The following is a 21,877-nucleotide window of genomic DNA, read 5'->3' as shown; positions in this document are numbered from 1 at the left end:
TACAAAATCTGCTGTTAACGTCTTTGTGCCAGATACCACAGCACACCTTCAGAGGTCTTGTGCAGTCCATGCCTTGATGGGTCGGAGCTGTTTTGGGGGACCAACACAATATTAGGCACTTAGTTTTAATGTTATGGCTGATCAGTATATCTATATAGTTTCTAATCTTATTGGCCCCCTTTGTATTGAAAATGATCAAAAATTAATACAGAAAAAGAATAGCACAACCAATTTACTGTCCCCTCCAAAAGTATTGGAACGGCAAGGCCAATTCTTTTGTTTTTGTTGTACACTTAAGACACCTGGCCAGAAAGGGCTTTTTAAGTCCATCCTTTTTAAAAGAGCTTTTTATTATGTAGGTAGCATCTAATAGTTGATTTTGAAATTTGACATCATCATGAATCAACTAAACTGTACAATTTTACAGTTCTTCTGTAAAATTTTACGGTTCTTATTTGCCCTTCCCTCCATCTGCCTCACTGTGCGGGCAAGAAATATGCTCATGCGTTCTCTTCCCCCTGTTCCAGACTTGTTTTATTAATGTTTTATTATTCCCATAATCATGTATCAACAACCATCTGTTCCTTTTACAAGAGATTTTTAAAAAAGACATTTAGAGAAAAGACAGATATTTAATATATAACACCATCTAGAGCAGTGTAGATCAATAAATTCAATAATTTCAATAAAACAAACATGGAAAATACACTTTTTTTTGTGGGAGTGTTTATTTTTGTGCAGAAAACAAAGATTTAGGTATCCATAGATTATTTATATTCATTTTTATCTTTATTAAGCTTTGTGATTGACAAAAACATATAACACTCAGTAATGACATACACAACTTTAAAAGCCTATCTCTTTTAGCATTTTACATAAGTATCTGTATTTATCATTCAAAACAATTTCATCATATTTCCCAGTAAAGGATAAAAATCCTATATTCATTACAATAATAATTAAAATAGAAAGTAAATTAGAGATTATGACTCTATTTAAGAAACTTGACTAACCAGTAAGAGTGTAAACTGAGCCAAAAGTAGTGTTTACCAATCCAGTGTTGAGCGACAGCCTCAGGTAACCTTTTTGCGCTTAACCAGGTGTTCTTGATTGCTGGGAGCAAAAGTGTGAACCATCTGGGTTGGGGAACACTGGCTAAATAGTTTCCAACAAAAACTAATCACCTTTGTATGATACAATCCCAAATTATTCTGACCCTCTGACAGTCTTTCTAAATCTATACTGCAGCAACAGATCATTTATTGGTCACGAATGGTTTCCATAAATAAATGCCAGTTGGTGAAAAAGAAAGCAATCAGAAAAAAGGTCACAGCATTTCACCCTATAATAGGACGATTGGGCTGGGATGCCATGACCATGAGCTGGTGATTTAATCCTGATATCTGATGCTTTTACACATTAAAGCCAGATAAAATATACAAGAGACAACAAGGTTCTGCTGCTGTTCATAAGAGCATGCACGAGTCCAATCACAGTCAATTTCTGTATTAAATAAATTATTATTGACGTTAAATTATACAGACAGCTTGTTCTAGTTGATTAAAGACTGTCTGTAGCACCTACATTTAAACTTTTGTGATTGGTAATTGTTTACTTTTTGTATTCAATTATAAGAAAAGTAGTCATTTTGTAGTAGAAAAAAAAAGAGCATTTGGTGTCCAGCACCATATATGCGTTTTTCCTGATGCTTTATCCATATCATTCAATGTAGCTGATTTTGTGAACATGCATGGAAGCTGAGAGGTTAAATGAAATATCAATAAACACACGTCTCTTTATATACATTCAGGGCAATAGTAGTATTCATATTTATAATAGTACACATTACCTGACTGCATAGAATACTACTGGAAGTCCAGTTTAGCCTTCGTCATGCATCCTAAACGCATACTAAGGACAATATCATGATACATCTTTCTCTGAATTTGTCTTTCACAAATGTCACTGTTGAAATAATAATATAGATATCAAGCCAGTAATAAATACAGCTGTTGCAGCTTGTCTTACGTAACTAATTGCAGAGGCTGTAGTCTGTTGTGTGCATGGTAAATTAAAGTGTATAATAGTCTTTAAAATTGAATTACTGTGCTTGAGTGAGTATTGTTTTTGTGAAGTGTTAAATCCTTGCTTGATTGTTTGAGTATATATGTGGAGTTTGTAAGTGCTAATGTTCACATTATGGCATGCTTGTCCCTTTACTTAGGAGTTCAAGGTGTTTAAGGTCACTTAAGTGTGCACTTGAGAAAAGGGAAAACCAGGTGTAGTGGGGGGGTCGAGTCATCACTTGGAGGAGCTGGCAGACACGTTGACTGACAAGGCGCGTCGTGCGTTGGTCACCTGACGCTGCTGGGCTAGGAAGGACTGGCCAGGTGGCACCAGAGAGTTCGAGCACCCGCTCAGACGAGACTCAATCGCCAACTTATGAAAATTCAGGCTCTGTAAAGCGAGAGTGTGTGTTAAAGAGAAAGACGCTGATTCCAAGTATATGAATATATTTACAATATTTACACAGACCTTGTAAGTAAAGCCTTGAAAAGTTCCTCTTTACCTTATTGTACCATGCAGTCACAATCAGTTTCTCCTCATACTCTCTCAGCTTAGCCTGCTCACACTCTCTCTGTGGAAGACAAAGGAACAAGAGAGATGTTATACAGGGAGAGAGGAAAAGATTAAAATGAGTTTAGGAAGATTAAAAAGATTTTTTAAAACAAGTAAGGAATAAAACATGACAAAGAATACTGTTACAGGAAATTAAATCAATGACAACATCCTGCCTTTTTTTCAAAAATCAATTGAAGTCATACATTTTATCCATTTATGGTTACTTCCTGTCATCACTTACATTATAGTACTTACAAACAGTTGTTCAAAAAATGCTGCTTTCCAATGGTGGAAAACTAAAAGTGCTGACACTGGAGACTCATTCCATAAATGTGAAATAAACATCTTTTTACAATTAGCCATGTTTAATAGTTTTAATATTAGGAATGGATAATGAGGAGCATCTACCATAACAGGTGCCTGTCAGTTAGTTGTTACTATAGAAATTATAACGTGTTACAATAAGCATATTAATATGAAGCAGTCAGCGCTACTGTCAGAGTCGTGCTGTTATAGAAAATTAATCAAAACCTTCTGACCAGTCAGAATCGATAATGCAATAGTGCTGTAGTATAAAAAAAATGAAGCAAGATTTAGACCTCTAGAGCGATTATTCTCTTCTCCTTCTCTGATAGCTGGTTCTTCAGGGACTGGATCTCAGCTGAGGCTGGGTTCAACTTTGGGTCCAGTGCTCGGATCACCTGTCAGACACACACACACACACACACACCCACACACACACACACACACACTATTAAACACACTATTAGACACACTATTAAACAGAATCAGTTAAACTGTGTTGTTCTCTCATTGGAAAAAACACACGCAAACCACTTAGCAGAAACATGCAATAAATAAACAATAAATTTTTCCTAGGTGTGAATGCGCATGCTGATGCTATTTGTTTCTCATTTCCTTAATCACAGTTAATTAGTGTTCAGTTCAAAAGAGTCCAACTGGATGTCGTCAGATACTACTGGACACGATGCTGTGCAGCCATATAATAAAAAGATGAAGAAAAAAAATGTACTGTAAAAATGTGTGTCTCTACATGAATGAGTACATAGTTATCAGGTGTATGTAACTATGTAATTACATTGCGTGCTTTCTCCAGATACATTTTGTATCTGTCCTCCATCGCTCGCATGTCATCGTCCTTCTTCTTCAGAGCAGCCATCAGTTCATCCACCTTCAGTGCTGCTGGAAAAGCAAATCAACATCAAATAAGGTTATTTCAGATCAACTGACTAAAACATGGATTTAGGGCTATGCAATAATTCAGTATGACTAGAGATTGTGATTGCGATTTAACAATCACACTTAACACTACAAAAACAGCCAGTTGAGGATTAAAAAAAAATTATTTTCATAAAATTACAAGCAGTTAAATGTAGAGGTGGCATGATACCACTTTTTGCTTTCTGATACTGAAACTTTGAGTATCAGCCGACACTGACATTTATCTGATATTGTTTTCTTTAAAAACTACTAAGGTTTTTTTTTTTTTTCAACTGAAACACTTAATCACTTACATTGCAAATATAATAAAGTACAAAGTATAAATATAATAAAATATATCAAGTCTCTTTTAATCCTTTCCAGTTCCAAAAATAAATTTCTTTTCCAAATATAATTCCAATTTTTGCCATTTGTTGCAGGATTGGATACCCGATCTGATCTGATAGCAATGCTGGGTATTGGATCGGTGCCATTTCTATTTAATTGTCTTACTATATATACTGTACATACTTCAGTTTTGTTTGTTTTGTTTAGTCTCACCTAGGCTTTAGGAACCTTTTTGATTTATGATGGACCCAATGAAGTGGACCAATATAAAGTTGAATTACTAAATTACTTCATTATATTTAATTTGTTTAAGTTGTATATAGGCAATACAGTATAAATGGTTGACCACACAAAATGTTTTTTTTTTTTATATTACAAAAATCATAACTGCTGATTATTGCCTTTGACATTGTAATTGTGACAAGTCCTGGAAAGATCAATCCCAACAGCTTTATTCTCTACTAACAGCAAAACAGTGCTAATATTCGCCTGCACTATAGTGTGACCTGAAATGTGAGCAGTGTTAATGTCAGAGATCAGGATTTATCTGCAGACTCACAGGTTTGAGACACATCTGGCTGTAGGTCCTCCAGTAGCTCCTTCTTCTTCATGATCTCATCTTGCGCTTCATTCAGTTGCACCCTGTGAGAGCGAGCACAAACAAAGCCACATTGGACACAGTGTTAGATTCTGCACTATCAGAGATCTCAGCTAACGCGTGGGCTGGAAGGTCGTTTATATTTCACACACATAACCCAATTCATTTTCCTGACATGATTTAATTACATGTGGCCTGAAGCAAACTTGCACAGCTACATCCATTACCAAATTGATGTCTTTGCATAAGAATAGTTAGGATGTCAGTCACATTTGGTGCCTAGGCAAGCTTCATCTTTTCGTAGTATGACATACACTGAAGACTTTGAACACCTACCTACCAGGTCAGCTGGTATAAACGGGCTAGCAGGGCTAAGCCCCTCTGTTTTTCAAAAATAAAAAGACATCAATATAAGGTTTCATTTTGAATGGATTAAATAAGTGAGTCTGTGGCTGGTTTTTTTAGATTCATGCAGCATGATTCAGCAAGTCATATCAGGTGATTACACAGAGTGAATCATTATTGACTGAGAAGGTGACTGCGAAATTCAGTGGCAGGTTTAATTAATGCAAACAAAGTGGATTATTTACTTTATCATCCTTTTTTTCCCCTCAAAATGCCCTTGGAGGAGAAACTAAAAATAGATTCACTAAGCACACATTGTCCAGTACAAATTACACAGTATTAGTACTACTGTATTAGACTGTAGCTCTCCCATCTACTCTCATGGCCAGCCATCACTTCTACCTATGTTACAGATAGTGGTGGTGTTTAAATTCCTTTATTGGTACAGTACTAAGAAACTTCCTGACAATTGGAAGGCTAACATAATATGCAAAATGCAGTGCAAAATGAAATTAAAAAAAAAAAAAAGACTAACTTACATATGAGCATCCAGCTTCCTCTTCAGATGGGACTAGAGAGAAGAAAAAAAAAAAAACACAAGCAACCCATTTAAAGAGATTCAGAAGATTATCATACTGTGGTGTGTATAGTAGAGACATGAGGAAGTGTAGACTGTACTGTGAGTCACACCAACAGTGTGTTATTGCTGTACACTCACATCCTCAGGTTTGGCTCCCTGGGTCTGGAGGGCTTTCTGCAAATCTTCAACCTGCTGCTGCAGCTCAGTGATGCTCTCTCTGTTCAACCTACGAGAACACAGTCACAAGCATATTTACAGCTACAATCACATTTACCATACCAGTGTAACTACTTCTGTGACCATTTATTACAATTAATACACAAATAGTTGCCAGTCCTGTTGTTCTTGGAAATTCTGTAAACGTGTCAAAGAGCATTCATTAACAAGCTACGTGCTTGGAAACCACTTATTATTGTTCGTGATGATATCTAACTTGCTAACACACGATGAACTTTAATAGCTAGCAAACGACTGCTCTGTTTAGCTGGTCATGACAGCCCTACCAGGAGACTGATAGCTTATATGATAAAAAAAAAAAAAGTACCTGCATTTTGATCTTTCATTAAAGGTGTTGAGTACAAAAAGAGACTTTGAGCTAATCTAACCAGCTTCTGAGAAACTCTACGCTGTACATGTTCAGTATAGTCCTCGCAAATCACTTGCCTAAGGTAGAAACTGAAGTGTGTGTATATACAGGGTTTTACAGGAAACACCAGGTGATGGGTCTGTTTTAGTTTCTAGTAGAAAAGTTTACAGCAGGAAACTTTTTTCTATTCTAGGAAAAAGAGCAATTAATAAAGCAATTAATAACAAATTGTGCACGTAACCTTTTCTGCTGTCTACATCTTAACTAAAACAGACAAAGCACTTGGTGGTTAGCATAGATCCCTGTACACACACACACTCCAGTTTGTACCTCAGTGGGCTTGAACATATTGTTTGAACACATCTGTGCTGACTGGTGTAGGAGAGCAAACAGTTTCTAATTATCATTAGCATTAAAATTATTTGTAAAGTGTTCAATTTGACATGTTGTTGTAGGCCTATTTAATCCTTTTTTCTCTCTCGGATGAAAATGTGTGTCCTTGAGCCAATTTTTTTTGTCATTTTCACATGAAATGTTTTGGTGAAATCCATAATAAGTACAGTTCACTACATTGTGATTTTATTTCGCATTAAAGAACTCGAAACATCCTACATATCTTGAGTATATCTATGATTAAAAAAAAAAAAACATGGCGTTTATCATGGAGTATATCTATGATAAAAAAAACACACATGGCGACACTAATTACACTGATCCTGTGCTATTTTACACCTAGTTTTGGGAGGCAGATTAAAAAAAAACTGCCTTCGCTCAAAGTTTATTACATCTAACAGAATATAATGTAATCAGCCGCACTTCCCGTTTCTCCACTATTTTCTGTGCTGAATTTTGATTTTGTGCGGCGCTTATGTATGAGGACGACAACGGCACTTTTTGTGTGTTCCCACTGCATGTTTGGGCTCATACTCCAGGCTCATGCATAACACCCAAGAAGCCAAATGCATCTTATTTGCACCTGACAACAGGTTCAAATAGTTTAGCCTCATGTGTACTCACTCAGGGATGCTATAATTTTAACTATGTCAGTAAAAGCAGTCCAGTATGTGAGTGTAGTTGATCTCAGATGTATAAGAGTTGCAGTGTGGCACCTGTTCTCAGTGTCCAGCTCACTGTGTGAACGCCGTGCCTCCTCCAGCTGCATCTGGAGCTCAGCAATACGCTCGTTCTCAGAGTCCTCCTGCTGCACTCGCAGCATCTTATTCTCATGCTGCAAACGAATGAACTTCTCTCTTTACACAAACACACACAGATAAAGCAGATGTGAAACCTATCAATCCTGGCAGAACATACATCATACATGAATCATAAACCAATTACTGCAGCATAATGAAAAACATATAATACCTGTACTCGATGGGCAACATCTCAGCTGCCAAGTTGTCCCGGGTCGGACTTCCAGTTTTAAACATTTCTATAGTTCAAAAACATACATGAGTTTAGCTTAATTCCTTAATTCCCTTAATTCCAGCTGACAGGAAGCTGAATGAATTTCTGTGATTTATAAGGTTTAGTGTTTCACATTTCTCAGCACCAGTTCTAAAGACTCACCACCCTTCAGAGCTTCAAGTTTTCCTGCTCCAAACACACCTGATTCAGCTAATGAGCTCATTATCGATCCCTCTTTTGGATCTGGTGTGTTTGGGAACAGAGAATACTCTAGGACTGGAATTAATGCTGCCTTCAAGTCCTGACAGAAAAATCGTAATTACAAGGTGACCGTACATGTCGTAATTACGCCACTACATATATTTATATATATATTTTTCTATGACCGCCCAATTTCCAAATTTGGAAGTGTGTCAATAATAAAAAGCCATGGCGGCTACAAATATGAATGTGTTGACAGCAGACGGTAAGCAGACAGTAAGATTTAAGTGGTAATTTTGCATGTTAACTGTTCAGTACAGCAGAGGAAACAAACAAACAAACAGTTTTCACAAACCATCCATCTTTTCCCTGATCAAAACTATTCGAACACACACAACACAGAACTCACATGCACAAATATTCGAGAAGGACTTGAAGGCAGCATAAGATATCCTGGGGCAGTGCAAGTCTTACGTGAAGAGACATGAATTTCTTTTATTTCAGATGTTATATTCCATTTTTTTATCCTAGATATTATATTGTTACATTATTAACATGCATATATGTTACCTTAGCACAACAGCCTTTCGTTTTGTTTGCATGAGGGAAATGTGGTGATTTTTTTAGTGATATTTTTCCACACTATCTCTATGGAATACTTCTAATAACATACCAGCTTGCAGAAGCTGGTCTTGTTGAGCCTGTGTACAACGAAGCTCCTCATTGGTCTCTCTTAAAGAGTCTCGCTCAATGATGATCCTCTGGTAAATTTGGTATAAAAACACAGTACATTCAAATACAGACAGAAAGTACGAGCTCTATATTCTGTAAATCTATAACTGATACAAGTTTATACCTCTTTCTCCTTCAGTAAGGCTTCATGCTTTTCCTCAAACTTCTTCATCTCGAAGGCCAGATTGTCGGCTCTGCGAGTCTCTTCAGACAACTTCCTGTGAAGCTCCTGGACCTGATTTAAAAATATGAAAATGTCTTGTTTGTGTCCAACTGCACACTTGGGTTTGTGTGTATCTGTAGCCTTTCAGAATAAATGTCAGTTTCTGGGTATGATTTTGCATATTATTTACATACTCAATGAAAAAAAAAAGTTCAAAATGTTCATGGTCCAGTTTACGTCTATCAAGACAGATGTCATTCATAGGATAATTCTTAAAAAATAAAAGCCAATGTATAAACTGAATAAAAAAATTCAAACTGTCAGTAGTTAAACAATTTTAGGCACAAAAACAAATGTATTATTGGGATTAAATTTTCTGTGGCTGAATTTTTTTGGTATTATTTTGTATACTAGGTAGTGAGGAAATATAGTAAACAGGAAGCCACCTGGAATTCAGCTGAACTGTGTGCTATAAAGGATTAAATGAAATATCTGCTGATGAGCTGCAGCCTGCTGGTTACCTGTCTCTTGTAAGTTTCTAGCTGGGCGCGTGCAGCGTTGGCTTTGCGGAGCTCCTCCTCGAGACTGACAGTGTTGTGCATGTAAGTCATGTTCTTCTCTTCCAGAGCCTTCACCTGTCGTCTCAGGTCACCAAGATCCTCCAGCTTCTTCCTGTATGTTTCCACAGAGGCTTCAAGCTTCACTGCCCGGTCAGAGCAGCTCCTACACACACATTCACAATTAAGTACAATGAAATATCATTTCGAGACTTCAAGTATGATGCTTAGTGTTAGTCAGAAATGCTAAGATTAATCTTATTTAAGATTTAATGCATCCTGAGTTCTAATAACTGTAGAAGTCAACCATAGGAGTTTATGAGTGAAAGGTAACCAGATTGAGTCATTAGCTATACAGTTTACACTATCATGGTTGAACAAAATCCAAAAAAGCAACCAGTGTTAGTAATCATTACATGAATCAACCCCCAAATTACTTGTAATATGCGTAATTGCATACTGAAGAGCAGTGAAAAATTTCAGTAATACAAAAGGAAGGGTTTTGATTATCTTAAGCCTTTGAGTGTCTTAAATTTAATTTAGTTAAGTGTTCGAACCTACAGGGTGTCAACAAGTCTGGAACCAATGAAAACTTCATTTTGTGTTTATTATTTACAACATTACGCTCTACACATATTCTCATCTTTCTCATGTTAGTACAAACGATAGAGAAGATGCTCCCCAAGCTCCTTCATTTAGACCAGTGCCGATAGAGCAAAACATTAGAGAAAGAATGAATTAGAAGAAGCTCTTATTACCACTGTAGCTCATTTAAGGCCTTGTGTCTGCTGGTGTACTTCTATATATTCACCAAGATACACAGGATTTGAGGGAGAAATAATGGAACAGAAAGAGCAATATAACAGCTATGACTGCAGTATAATAAATATAAATAAAGTATAATAATTTAGGGAATGAAATGATAATGCATGGGTTAGTAGTGCATTTAAAATTTGTCAGGAGACAGATGAGCTATAGGGTCTGCAAGACTCTAAGTTGGTTAATAAGGTGGTGTACACGACACTGACTCTGTCCCGAATAAACCTGAAGACATATCAAAACATCTGGAAGAAGTCTCTCAAACAGCCTCTTGCACATTTGTGGCCTGTGGAACATTCCAGAGATTCACCAGATTTTATAAAGGCTTCCCAGACCCAACCACCCAGCCCTCATTCCCATTTCATGCCTTACTGAAAGGGGATACACAAAAATCCAGAAGCTATTTTTGGATATGTCCTTCCCTTCAAATGTAAGCAGCTGACGAATACAACACTAAATACAAATGAGAAGCTGTGTTTCTGTCCGTGATTTCAGCAAATGAACTGATTGCATTAAACCCACAGAGTCATTTTTTTTGCTGAAAAAAGCACAGAAGAAAATTTAATAAAAATAAGCTTCTCAATGAGTGCATTAGTATAATTAATGTTGCCAAAAGCAGCCAAATTATTAGCACAGCCAAGATAAATGTCTCTCAGTGACACACCTCAGTATGTCGAGCTCATCCTTCAGCGAGCGAGACTCCTCGGCCAGGCTGGTGAGCTCATCATTACGGTGCTGGAGCTCCACCAGCTGCTTCTCCAGCTCCTCACAGTGAATACGGTAGTCGTCTTTAGCCGCCTCCAGTCTTACAATCACATAAAAAAAAGACATGTAGAAAGCAGAAAAAAATCTGACCACCTTACATATATTTTCAACTTGTATAGACACTGCCAGTGACATGTTTTTGAACAGCCTATACTTCAGCATTTCTGTTTAAATTACATTATTTTAAAGACTCTAAAGCGTGAAAATCTAATCTAGGAATTGGTATAAGTGAACATTAGCATTAGAAATGACTTTATTTATCTTTATTTTATCTAGATCTGATCTAATCAGAAAAGATAAAAAAAAAATATTCATCACTCTAATTAGGCACTTTTTCACCACATTTGTTTTATACTTCATTTTTATACTTAAGTCTTTTATATAAGGGGTTAACTGATTTAAGTAGAGTCAAATTAGGATCTGAGTGGAACCAGTTAATAAATTCCACAAAGATTCCTTATTTAATTGCTATTCTGTATCAGTTTGTTTGGTCTGTTGCAATAATTGTGATTTAAGTAAGAAATAAAACACGGCGAGCGACAGGGTGGTGTGATGGGCCCTGATGCGAAACAGCTTTTCCAATAACAGAGCATCCCTAACTTTCTTTAAATTAGATATACAAATACATTTTATCTGTTTAAAGTTTCATTTAACGTTATGGACCGTTTGCAAAACAAGTTAGCTAAAAAAAATTTAGCTTGGAAAACCACAAAGCCCTGAAGACTCCTGAAGACACTTCGCATGTCAGGAAAAAATGTACAATTGCAGCTTTGTCTCTGACTGTTACAAAGCACTGACACTGGAGTCTCCTTCTAAAAATATAAAATAAGCATCTCCTAAATCAACACAACAAAATTTTTTTTAATCTTTTTATTTGGGGCATTTGCTAAACAAGTCCCTGCAGAAGTTGTTATTATAGAAACAATAACATATTAGGACTAGTGCATTCAAATAAATGTGTGATTAGACTTGTAGCTAGCATTACTATCAGAGCTGAAAATTAATCAACACCTTCAACACCTTCTGACCAATCAGAATTGAGAATTCAGCAGCTCTGTGATATAAACCAGAACAAAGCATATGAAAATGAGTAACCTGAACTGTAATTTTCAGATTGAAAAGCTAGTATAGTTGTGCTTTATCAGTCTCAGATGGTGTTAATGTATGGGAGGGCTCTATGGTTGAACAGTACCTGAAGTTCTCCTCTTGGAGTTGTTCTAGCTGCAGCTGGAGCTGACTGTGTTTCTTCCCTGATGGAGTGCTGGGATCGTCAAAGGAATCCAATTGACTGGTTCGATCCGTCAGGACATCGTTCTCCGCTAAGAGGCTATTCCGCTCTTCCTGCAGAATTGCTACCTGTTTACATGGTCAGGGGTTAAACGGGGTGTGTAAATAATTGTTTATTAAAGGATCTTGTGATTAGACATTGCTGTTATTGGCATGAGGAGTCGCTGTTGTATTCTTTATTGAGACCCCTATTTAGGAGTGTCACTTGTAAACAGCAATAATGTTCCTTAATCAGGATGGAAAACTGCAATTCTGTATAATTCAGATAAATGGGTGCATTCCATGCAAAGTATACTCAAGAAAGACAAAAATTCCATCTGTACCTCTCTCTCACTTTTTTCAAACTATTAGTTAATACATAACACCACTGAAAAGGTTTTAAAGCAGTAAAATTATTATATCAACTTTGTCACAACAGGATCAGCAGAATATTGAAATAGAAAAAGTGAACGGATATTAGCTGATGTTAACCACTGAGTGAGTCTTACAGTTTAATGTCAGGGTTTTTTTTTTTTGGTTTTTTTTTTGTTGAAAACAGCAAAAATCACAGCTGCAGCTCATGTGTTGTGAGTACTTCCCCAGCGTTAGGTTGTTAGATTGGTTAGGGCAAGGCTTTAGTAAGGCTTTGGTTAGGCTCTATAGCCATGCATTTGGACTTACCTCTCAGTCACCAAGGACACGTTTATACTCAATCTGTCAAAAATCAGTGTCAGCAGTGGATCAGTTTACAACAGTGAGAAGACAAGATTACAGTGACACCGTGCTCCATGTTGTTTTCTAAATAGATGACGCCTTAAAAGTGGCCTCGTTTTGCAGCTCTTTAGTCAACTAACTACCTAAGGGGGAGCACTTAATCCAACAAAACCTGATGTGCTAGGTGTATTTTTAGTAGTTGTATACTCCAAAAGTGACACTCTGCTGAGTAAAATAAAGACTGTAGGAATGAACCTGTACTGTTTTCAGTTTTGAGTCGCTCAGGTTTTAAAATGCTTAGCCATGAGTCAGAGAGGAACAACCATCACTGTCAGGACTCTACAGCAAAACTTCCTCATGCATGAAGGAGAGGGTTAAAAAAAACATCAGCGCTCATGGATTTGTTTCTAAAAGTGCTGGCCTGTAAAGCAGTCAGTCTGCTTCCAAATGACAAAGGAGGCACAAACAAGATCAGTCTTTGTTAAGGTATTTCATCATGGCAGGGCAGGGCAGGTTTGTACATCTGTTGGATGTCAACACCAACATTTTATTTTCTGCATAAACTTAGCAACTGTGAAAAAAAAATGTAATACCTTAGCTAAACCTAACACAGACAGAATATTTTCGAGTTTTCGATTTTACTAAAGTAACTGGCTCTGTGCTCTCCAACATACATTTACAGATACTGTAAGAAGTTAGGGGCTTAGAGAATCGTTTCTTCTATAAATTCTTTCTGTATGCAAAAAAAAAAAACAGCCTCATGTGTGAATGTCTTTGTAGCAGTGCCTGTACTCAAATTCCTCACCTGGATGTCGAGCTCTTGGCAGCGTTGAGCTAGTTCATCTTTCTCTGCCATCAGCTCGGTCAAGTCCTCCAGAGCTTTCTTCAGCTGCCACCAAACACAAGCAATGCTGTTAGCGTTTCATAATCTTATAAAATACATTTCAAGGATCTTTCACCATATAATCAGTCAAATCTCTTACCTGCTGTTCTACATCCCCCTGTGGCTCGGTCCCTAATTGGGCCAAGGACTCTCTGCTCATTAGCTGCAAAAAAGATGCATGATTTACAATTACAACTACAATTAGAATTAATTAATCAATTACAGTCAGTTACAATAAACAGTCAATTACAATTAGACATAGGACAAGCAGATTTTGACTTTTTTGTAGTTGCTAGAAAATAAATCCTACTTCTTATTGACTTTTGCAACAAAGTCTTCATTTGGTATGTATGTTTAAACCTAATACACTTCACAGTGTGAAGAAAAAGTGGTGTGTGAAAACACTGAGGAAAGCCAAGCAAAATAAAGTGTAGCACAAAGCTTCCATAAAACTCTGCTGTTACCACAACATGGAGTTAGCGTGCAGTTAAACAAGGCAAGAGAATATAAAGATGCTTTATGGACTCAAGTATTTTTACTTGCAATGTGAAGAGAGAAAACTACAGCTCATAGCTAAAACCTTTGCCAACAAATTGGTGACTTTTTATCGAGAGCACCAATCCAATGTGCTACACCATAAAATTTATCAAGACGGGCTACACTGTCATCCCCTCCTCAAGAATTCATTTCCATTAATCTGTATTAATGCACATATTAATGCAAGTAGGTAACTATGTTAGCTAGCACTTAGCAACCATTTTTTTAGCGTAAGAAATTAGATGACTGGCGCCAAAAATATGGGACTGGGCATGCATGCTGGAGCGTCCAATTAATAATAAATTTATGATTTGTCCATCCCTGTATCTATAAAAATACTTATTAAAAATAGCATCAATTTAAAAAAATTAACCCAGACTGACCTCCTGAATGGCTGTCATGACTACATGCTGCACAGATTCCTCCAGTGTCATTATGATCTGGATATACTCTAAAGAAAGAGAGTTACTGTCAAAAACTTATAACCATCACTGTGATGGCCGAGCACATACAACTGTAGGGGTAATATATCAGCTGCAGTTGAATAAAGTGCTGATTTACGGAACTATATACTAAATTATTATGTAATCGTATACATTTCAGTGAGTACAACAGGTACCTTGTTTCCTATCACATTTGACAGCACAGCCGAGGATGAGTTGCAGGAGGCGCCCGAGCTCCAGGGGGTCAGAGAGTTCGGCCACGCGCACCACATCAGGCAGGGGGAAGCCTGACGTCTGCTGATTCAGGACCTAACACAAAGACACACATGCACACAGACACACAGACACAAAACAAGCAAATGATATAGAGGAGGTGAGTAACATTGAAGGAGGCAAAGAGAGGGATAGAGAGAGAAAGAGAGGTATCAACAAAAAGCTGGCTGAGGATAATTAATAAGAAATAAAGAAAAACCTTGCTTCTATCTGGATAGAAATGCTTTCTGTACCAAAGGTACACTTTATGATGTGTAAAGGCAATAAAGGTTGCTGAGAAGATTTCTGCTATTTGAATGCACGTTAATTCTTTCTATGCTTAAAAAACATCAACATTATAAGCCTTTTTTTTTTTAAAACTTTTTTATTGGTTCTTAAGCAGTTTGGAAACTTACCTCATTATAGTAATCAACAATCATCTGCAAGATCTTTTTAAGGTTGTTCAACTGCAGAAAAACATAAATGAAAAAAGAAAGAAAATGGGAAAAAAAAGGGAACAAAAGGTTATATCAAAAAAGTATAACAGAAAAAAAACCTCAAAGTGGATAAACTACACAACGGAAGGTAGAGTAGTTTACCTTGAGTCTCAGGTTTTCTCCAACATCTTCCTTAATACGCGTCAACCAGCTGTCATTGAACCAGGACGGATCTCTAAATAAGAACAGGTTAACAGGGTGTGAAGAATTCTGCTGTAGTTCAGTCAGCATTGGGCTGCCTGCTGTCATTAAACAAATTATCAACATCATTTCCGTATGGAGGAAGATTCATAATTATTGACTCCTGGAAAGGCTCGCTCTACCACCATCAAAAAGCAACACTGCCACCTGAAAAACTGCACGCACCTAATATTTTCATGAGAAAAATGAAATAAGGAAAGTCTCAAAACTGTCAGTGCTTATACTAGTACCGATTTAAGTGTTATATTAAGGGTTATATTCAACTCTTGGTGTAGAGATGCACTGTAAAACACTACTAATTACCAAAAAAAAAATCATTATTCTTTTTTATTTCTTTATTTGTATCCTTTATTTAATATCTACTGTCTTACTCTTTAAATGCATCTACTGGCTTGCTCCAAACGACATCTCATTGTACCTGTACAGTAACAGTATCATATCTATCTTATCTTTACTGCACAGCAATGTAAATACTAAACAAGCCATTTACTATTAAGACTGAATTGTATCTGAGACACATAAGCAATCGGTTTTGCAGTGGGTACATCTCCGGTCCAAAAAAACACTCTGTCCAAAACCATGCAGTTAGGCAGATTGGCTACACTAAATAGCCCCTAGGTATCGATGCCAAGAAGTCTACTCCTTCTAGTTACCAACTTGTATGCCTCAAATCCCCTAAATAAATAAATAAATAAATAAGCTGTTTTTGGTGAGTTCTTGATGTATATCAGGCAAATGCATGTATTATGTTCCCGAAACTGCTATCAAGCTATTAAGGCATGTTCTTCACTTTGGTCCGTATATACAGCGAGTCCCAAAAGTCTCCATTCATAGGAGAAATGAACACTTTTTAGCAAAATGTAACGTTATTTACAAACCATCCTCTACATGATTGCCATTTCTTTGTAAACACACGCGGAGTCGTCACTCATGATGCACTCGTGTTAACACATCTGGTGTTATGCTTGTAATTGCATGTCCATCACAACCTTGCGACAGCTTTCCGATCCGGCCACGAGAATGATTTCAATACGTTCTTCTTTTGTCAAAGGCATTCTTAAAAATATATACTATAAAATAAGTAAGTGTTAATTTCCCCTATGTACAGAGGCTATTGGGACACCCTGTGGTGTATTTAGCAACCTTAAACCTTAAGTAATCTCTTAGGTTCAAGAGAAGAGCCAGAATTTGACGCAGCCGGACTTCAACGTCCTGATTATGAACATGTAATTGTAAGTAATATCTCTGTAAGACACACAATGAGAATGGTATTGAGAAAAAAATATTTCAGACATTTGACCTTGCTGTGACTTTGACCATGTTTGGATCAATTCCAAAATGTAAGGATTTCATACAAGACAAGAAGTTCATACAAGTCCTATATTAAACACTTATTCTTGAGATATTGAACTAACAATAATTTTCTACTGACAAACTGACGGACTGATGGCAAAAATTGTATGCTGCCTCCGTGGAAGTTTGTGCGCACAAGCTCAGAGGTGGTGATTACGGCATGGTGTGTGGCTTTGGTCTCCAATACAAAAAAGATTGGTATTGAAGCTATCCATGATTCCCTCTCTCGAGACCCAGTCCCAGCTAAAGAGAAACAGCTCCACAGCATAATGCTGCCACCACCATGCTTCATTTATGGGAACGTTGTTCATTGGATGATAAAATGTCTTGTTTTTGCACCAAACATATTGTTTGAATTTTGCCCAAAAGGTTCCAGCTTGGTTTCATCAGGCCATAACACATTTAGCCAAAAGGTTTTGCAAAATTTTGGTGATCTTGGATGTTTTTGTTTTGTGAGAAAGGTCTTCCATCTAGCCACCCTACCCCATAGCCCAGACATGTGCAGAATATGAGAGATTGTTGTCACATGCAGAGAGTGATCAGTATTTGCCAGATATTCCTGCAGCACCTTTAATGTTGCTGTAGGCCTCTTGGCAGCCTCCCTGGTATGTTTTTGTCCTGTCCGTTCATCAATTTTGAGAGAAGTCCTGTTTTTGGTGATGTCACTGTGATGCTCCATTTTTTTAGTGGTTGATGATGGCCTTCATGGTGTTCCTTGGTACATCTAATGTTTTGGAAATTCTTCTGTACCCATCTCGTGATTGATACCTTTCAACAATGAGATCCTGTACATTTTTTATAAGCTTTTGCGGACTGTGGCTTCAGCAGTCGGATGAAACTAAGAAGATGTCAAGAAAATCCTACAGAAACAGCTGATCTTTAATTGGTGTTAATCACAATCACTTAATTGATGACAGGTGTGTGATCATTACTTCTGAACATGAGTTTGAATGTGATGGTTAATCCTGAGCACAGTCACTCGGGCACCCCATTAAAAAGGGTGTAAGGTTTTTTTTTTTTAAGATGGTGTGAGAAAACGTCTTTTGTTTTTCTTTATTTTTTGTATCATCAACAACATGAGGTTAATTTTGCCTTACTGAATGAAAATAAAGAACTGAACAATTAACATGCATAATTACAATTTAAATCTTACTGCCTGCTGTAGGTGTTGCATTAATATTGGGGGCCAGCATGACTTTTTATTGTTGACACACAGCCCCAATTCGCAGATAGACAAATATGAAAAATAAAAAAATATTAGTTCCTCATTTATAATTTTGACATTGTGGTGCCATTCAACTAGTAATGACGCTATTTTCAGAACTTGAAGGCAGTATTAGTTCCTGAATATGAACGTGTAAGTAACATCTCTGTTTGACAAACAGGAAGGAAGCTATTGAAGAAAAACTATTTGCTGTGAACTTGATCCTTTTTGCATCAATTCCAAAATCTAATCAGGACATCTGCTGGTTACAACGATAATTCCATATAAATCCGGCAAACATTCAACCACTCGTTTTTGAGATATAGCGCTAACCAGAATCTCGGACGGACGGACACACACACAACCAGAAACATAATGCCTCCACCACCTAGTGGTAGAGGCTTAAATACGTTTCTTAGAAAGTAATACGACCCTGCAGAATACCCACAATTCAGTGAGTGTTGTGAAACATTCAGGAAGGGAAATGCTGAAATTAATGCGGGTGAATCGTGCATGGATAAATGGAGAGGAGTGAAAGAAATGTAAGGTACACTTACATCTGATGCAGAGCTTGTGCCATAGCTGCACCTGTAGTCAGATCCTCCACGGTCTTGCATGGTGCTGCAGTGTTAAAGGTCTGCAGCTGAAGGCATATACAAAAAACAAACCAAATATTATACTACTGATTATTTTTCACTAAGAAAGGTCCCAGAGTGGATGCAAATACCCACGTGCAGAAATTTACCTACATGCACACTCACATCTATAGACTCTTACTTCATATTTATTTATCCCCAACTGCAAAATGTGTACAAAACAGACAAAACAGCAATTCAACAAACGAATGTGCAATACTATATTGTGCAATACCTTAGTTATTTATTTTAATTTTAATTTCTATTGTTATATTTAAATTGAATAAATATTACCGGATCACACTGTTCAAATGTGCAATATGTTAAGTGCAATATCTTAGCTGCTTTACAATCTTAACTGAACAGATCTGATCATTTATGTTAATATTCATATCCTAAAATATTTATGTTATTCCATACTTCTTTTATTTTTATTCTTATGCACCATTAGGAGGGACACTCAATTTTGTTGTACCCTGTGCAATGACAATAAAGAATCTATCTATCTATCTATCTATCAAAAAAAAAATCCAGATACTTATGTTTTCTTCATGTCTTCATGGATGAGAATGTCAAATGTAATGAGAAAGTTAAGTCTGAGGCAGTGCCAAGAGTAAAAAAAATATTGCATGGTCTGTTGTAGAGGGTTTTGTGTAAGCAAACTCCCAGTAATGTGCTCACTGTAATAGTATAAACTGAGTGTAGCAGCTTATAGAGTACTGTAGTATAACCTGTGCTCTGTGCTGTACTGTGTCAGCGCTGCGTTATAGATCTGTGGCACTTAATTTAAGGCCTGCTGATGGAGGAACTGCTTGACTGAGTTAAACCTGTAAATCAGCATGACATTCACAGGAAAAGTCACAACTGGAGCTGTGAATCGCTGCGTTTGTATCAAACTGCGCATATTTAAACAAACTGTATGCACCTCAGTAAAACGGCTTTATTTTTTATATAATTTTGCAGTAATAATTCTAAAACTATCATAGCCAATACAGCCACACATATTCGCAACAGATTGACGTGCACAAGGTGTTTTGTCTTCTCTACAGCTCTTGTGTTAATAGTGAAAAGTATAGACCATTTTCCTACTGAAATCAAACGCATTTCTTTCAAAAGCACGTGTAGGTCATTGCACACAAATGTATTTCCATTTAAGTGGGTTAAATAAATTGAAAATAATATAGTGATGTCCAGATAAACAAAAGGAAATACTATCCATACCCACTGTGTGTAGAACCATATTCTTTACCTAAAGTTATGGAAATGGCATTGCACACTAATTTAATTTGATAAAGGACAATTTATCGACTGGATGTTAACATGTTACTTTTAAATTATTCCAGATTTATTCCTCTTTTGCTGTTATAATAAGCTCCACTCTTCTGTGAAGGCTTTCCACTAGATTTTGGAGCGTGGCTGTGGGGATTTGTGATCATTCAGCTACAAGAGCATTAGTGAGATCAGGCACTGATGTTGGGTGAGGAGGTCTGGGGTGCAGTCACAATTGCATGCACACTCACTCACACTACAGACAATTTGGAAATGCCAGTCAGCCTACAACGCATGTCTTTGGACTGGGGAGGAAACTGGAGTATCCAGAAGAAAACCCCAAAGCACAGGGAGAACATGCAAGCTCTGTACACACAGGGAGGATACGGGAATCGAACCTCCAGCCCTGGAGGTGCAAGGCAAGCGACTTACTAATCACTAAGCCACCATGGTCCCCTCTTAGTTCCAGTGAAGGGAAATTATAAAACTACAGCATACGGAGACATTCTGTACAAATGTGTGCTTCCTTTATAACTTTGTGGCAACAGTTTGGGGAAGAAGCACATATTGGTGTGATAGTCAGGTGTCCACATACTTTTGGCCATATAGTGTATTACAGTGTATAAGTTATTAAGGCAACATCAGGAATATCAGACCTTCCACAGATAGTCTTGGGGTTTTACTATTTTTAATGTTTACACCTGCAGCACTTAGCAACTTGGCTAGCTATTTGTGCATGCACAACAAGAGTTACAATACAGTATAATATAATATAATATAATATAATGCAAATCTGTCTGTACAGTACAACATGCAGCAGGTGAACCTCTTCACTTAAAAAAGCTATACCTGTGTTATAATGTCTGCTCCAGAGAGTGAAATAAACGCGGTGTACGACAGCCGACTACCTGCGACAGGTAGTGACATCGCCATTGATTTAAAGCTACATAAATAACCTCAGAGGCGGAGGACGCTCGAGGGAGCAGGCGGATAAATCACCCCGAATTTAAACTTACCCAAATAATAAGGCTCTCACATAACACCGTTTTGTTCAAATCCATCTCTCCCACCGTCGCAGGTCGAACACATATAAATATATAAATATATTTCCGTCCACCTGTCAACAGTGCGCTTCCCTTTTCCGCTGCGTCTGACCTCACCTGGAGGCGGATGTTTCCGTCAGCGCGCTCCTCGTCCGCGTCTGCTGCGAGCGCGCACCGTTTCTGCCGTAAAGCGTTCGTGAATCGGAGCGGCGCAGTGCGCGCGCGCTCTACTGACGCGGATTGGGGGATTGACGGGATCAAAGCGCAGTGACTGAGGAGTGAAAAACCAATTATGCGTTGAGTTCAAGAGCAGAGAACAGCCAATCAGAATGAGGCGCTGGAAAAGCCTCACACTGAGGTCATAAATTAAAATAAAAAAAAAATCATTTCGGTAAAATGTACATAATGTAATTATTACCAGTGTTATTGGTCTGGTAAATTACTATACTAAAATTCAAAATAAGAGTAAAGGCAAATACAAAATGCAATAAAATGGGGGAAAGCAGTAAATATATAAAATCTACACACCCCTGTTAAAATTGCAGGTTTTAAGTGATGTAAAAAAAATGAAACCGAGATAAATCATGTCAGATCTTTTTCCATCCAACTTTAATTTGTTATAGCAACCTGACAATT

General features: G+C 37.3%; 1 protein-coding gene across 2 annotated transcripts; it reads right to left on the bottom strand.

The window, feature by feature from the left end:
• Positions 1-767: 767 nt before the first annotated feature.
• hook1 (hook microtubule-tethering protein 1) lies at positions 768-21,352 on the bottom strand. Of its 2 annotated transcripts, none has more exons than XM_026946956.3 (22): positions 21,215-21,352; positions 18,852-18,937; positions 15,639-15,711; positions 15,456-15,506; positions 14,964-15,096; positions 14,728-14,795; positions 13,908-13,970; positions 13,730-13,813; positions 12,137-12,300; positions 10,844-10,984; positions 9,325-9,526; positions 8,765-8,875; positions 8,582-8,669; positions 7,666-7,732; positions 7,410-7,550; positions 5,853-5,940; positions 5,674-5,705; positions 4,751-4,833; positions 3,722-3,825; positions 3,222-3,323; positions 2,570-2,638; positions 768-2,457 (listed from the first exon to the last, which is right to left on the bottom strand). In XM_026946956.3, the coding sequence occupies exons 1-22, from the start codon at positions 21,257-21,259 to the stop codon at positions 2,302-2,304; spliced, it is 2,151 nt and encodes a 716-aa protein (XP_026802757.2). In that variant the 5' UTR covers positions 21,260-21,352; the 3' UTR covers positions 768-2,301. The 2 variants fall into 2 exon arrangements, with proteins under 2 accessions (XP_026802757.2, XP_026802758.2); XM_026946957.3 differs by having other exon boundaries at positions 3,722-3,822.
• Between the last annotated feature and the right edge of the window lie 525 nt (positions 21,353-21,877).

This window comes from Pangasianodon hypophthalmus, chromosome 19, assembly GCF_027358585.1.
Source record: "Pangasianodon hypophthalmus isolate fPanHyp1 chromosome 19, fPanHyp1.pri, whole genome shotgun sequence".
Lineage (NCBI taxonomy): Eukaryota > Metazoa > Chordata > Actinopteri > Siluriformes > Pangasiidae > Pangasianodon > Pangasianodon hypophthalmus.
Note: the sequence above shows the minus strand (reverse complement) of the source record. Positions and strands in the feature narration are given on the sequence as shown.

Coding starts and splice junctions, on each gene's coding strand:
- hook1 (XM_026946956.3), bottom strand. CDS start 21,259: ATGGATTTGAACAAAACGGTGTTATGTGAGAGCCTTATTATTTGG. Junction 15,507..15,638: donor GAGAAAACCTGAGACTCAAG/GTAAACTACTCT, acceptor GTTTTTCTGCAG/TTGAACAACCTTAAAAAGAT. Junction 13,814..13,907: donor AGGGGGATGTAGAACAGCAG/GTAAGAGATTTG, acceptor GTTTGGTGGCAG/CTGAAGAAAGCTCTGGAGGA.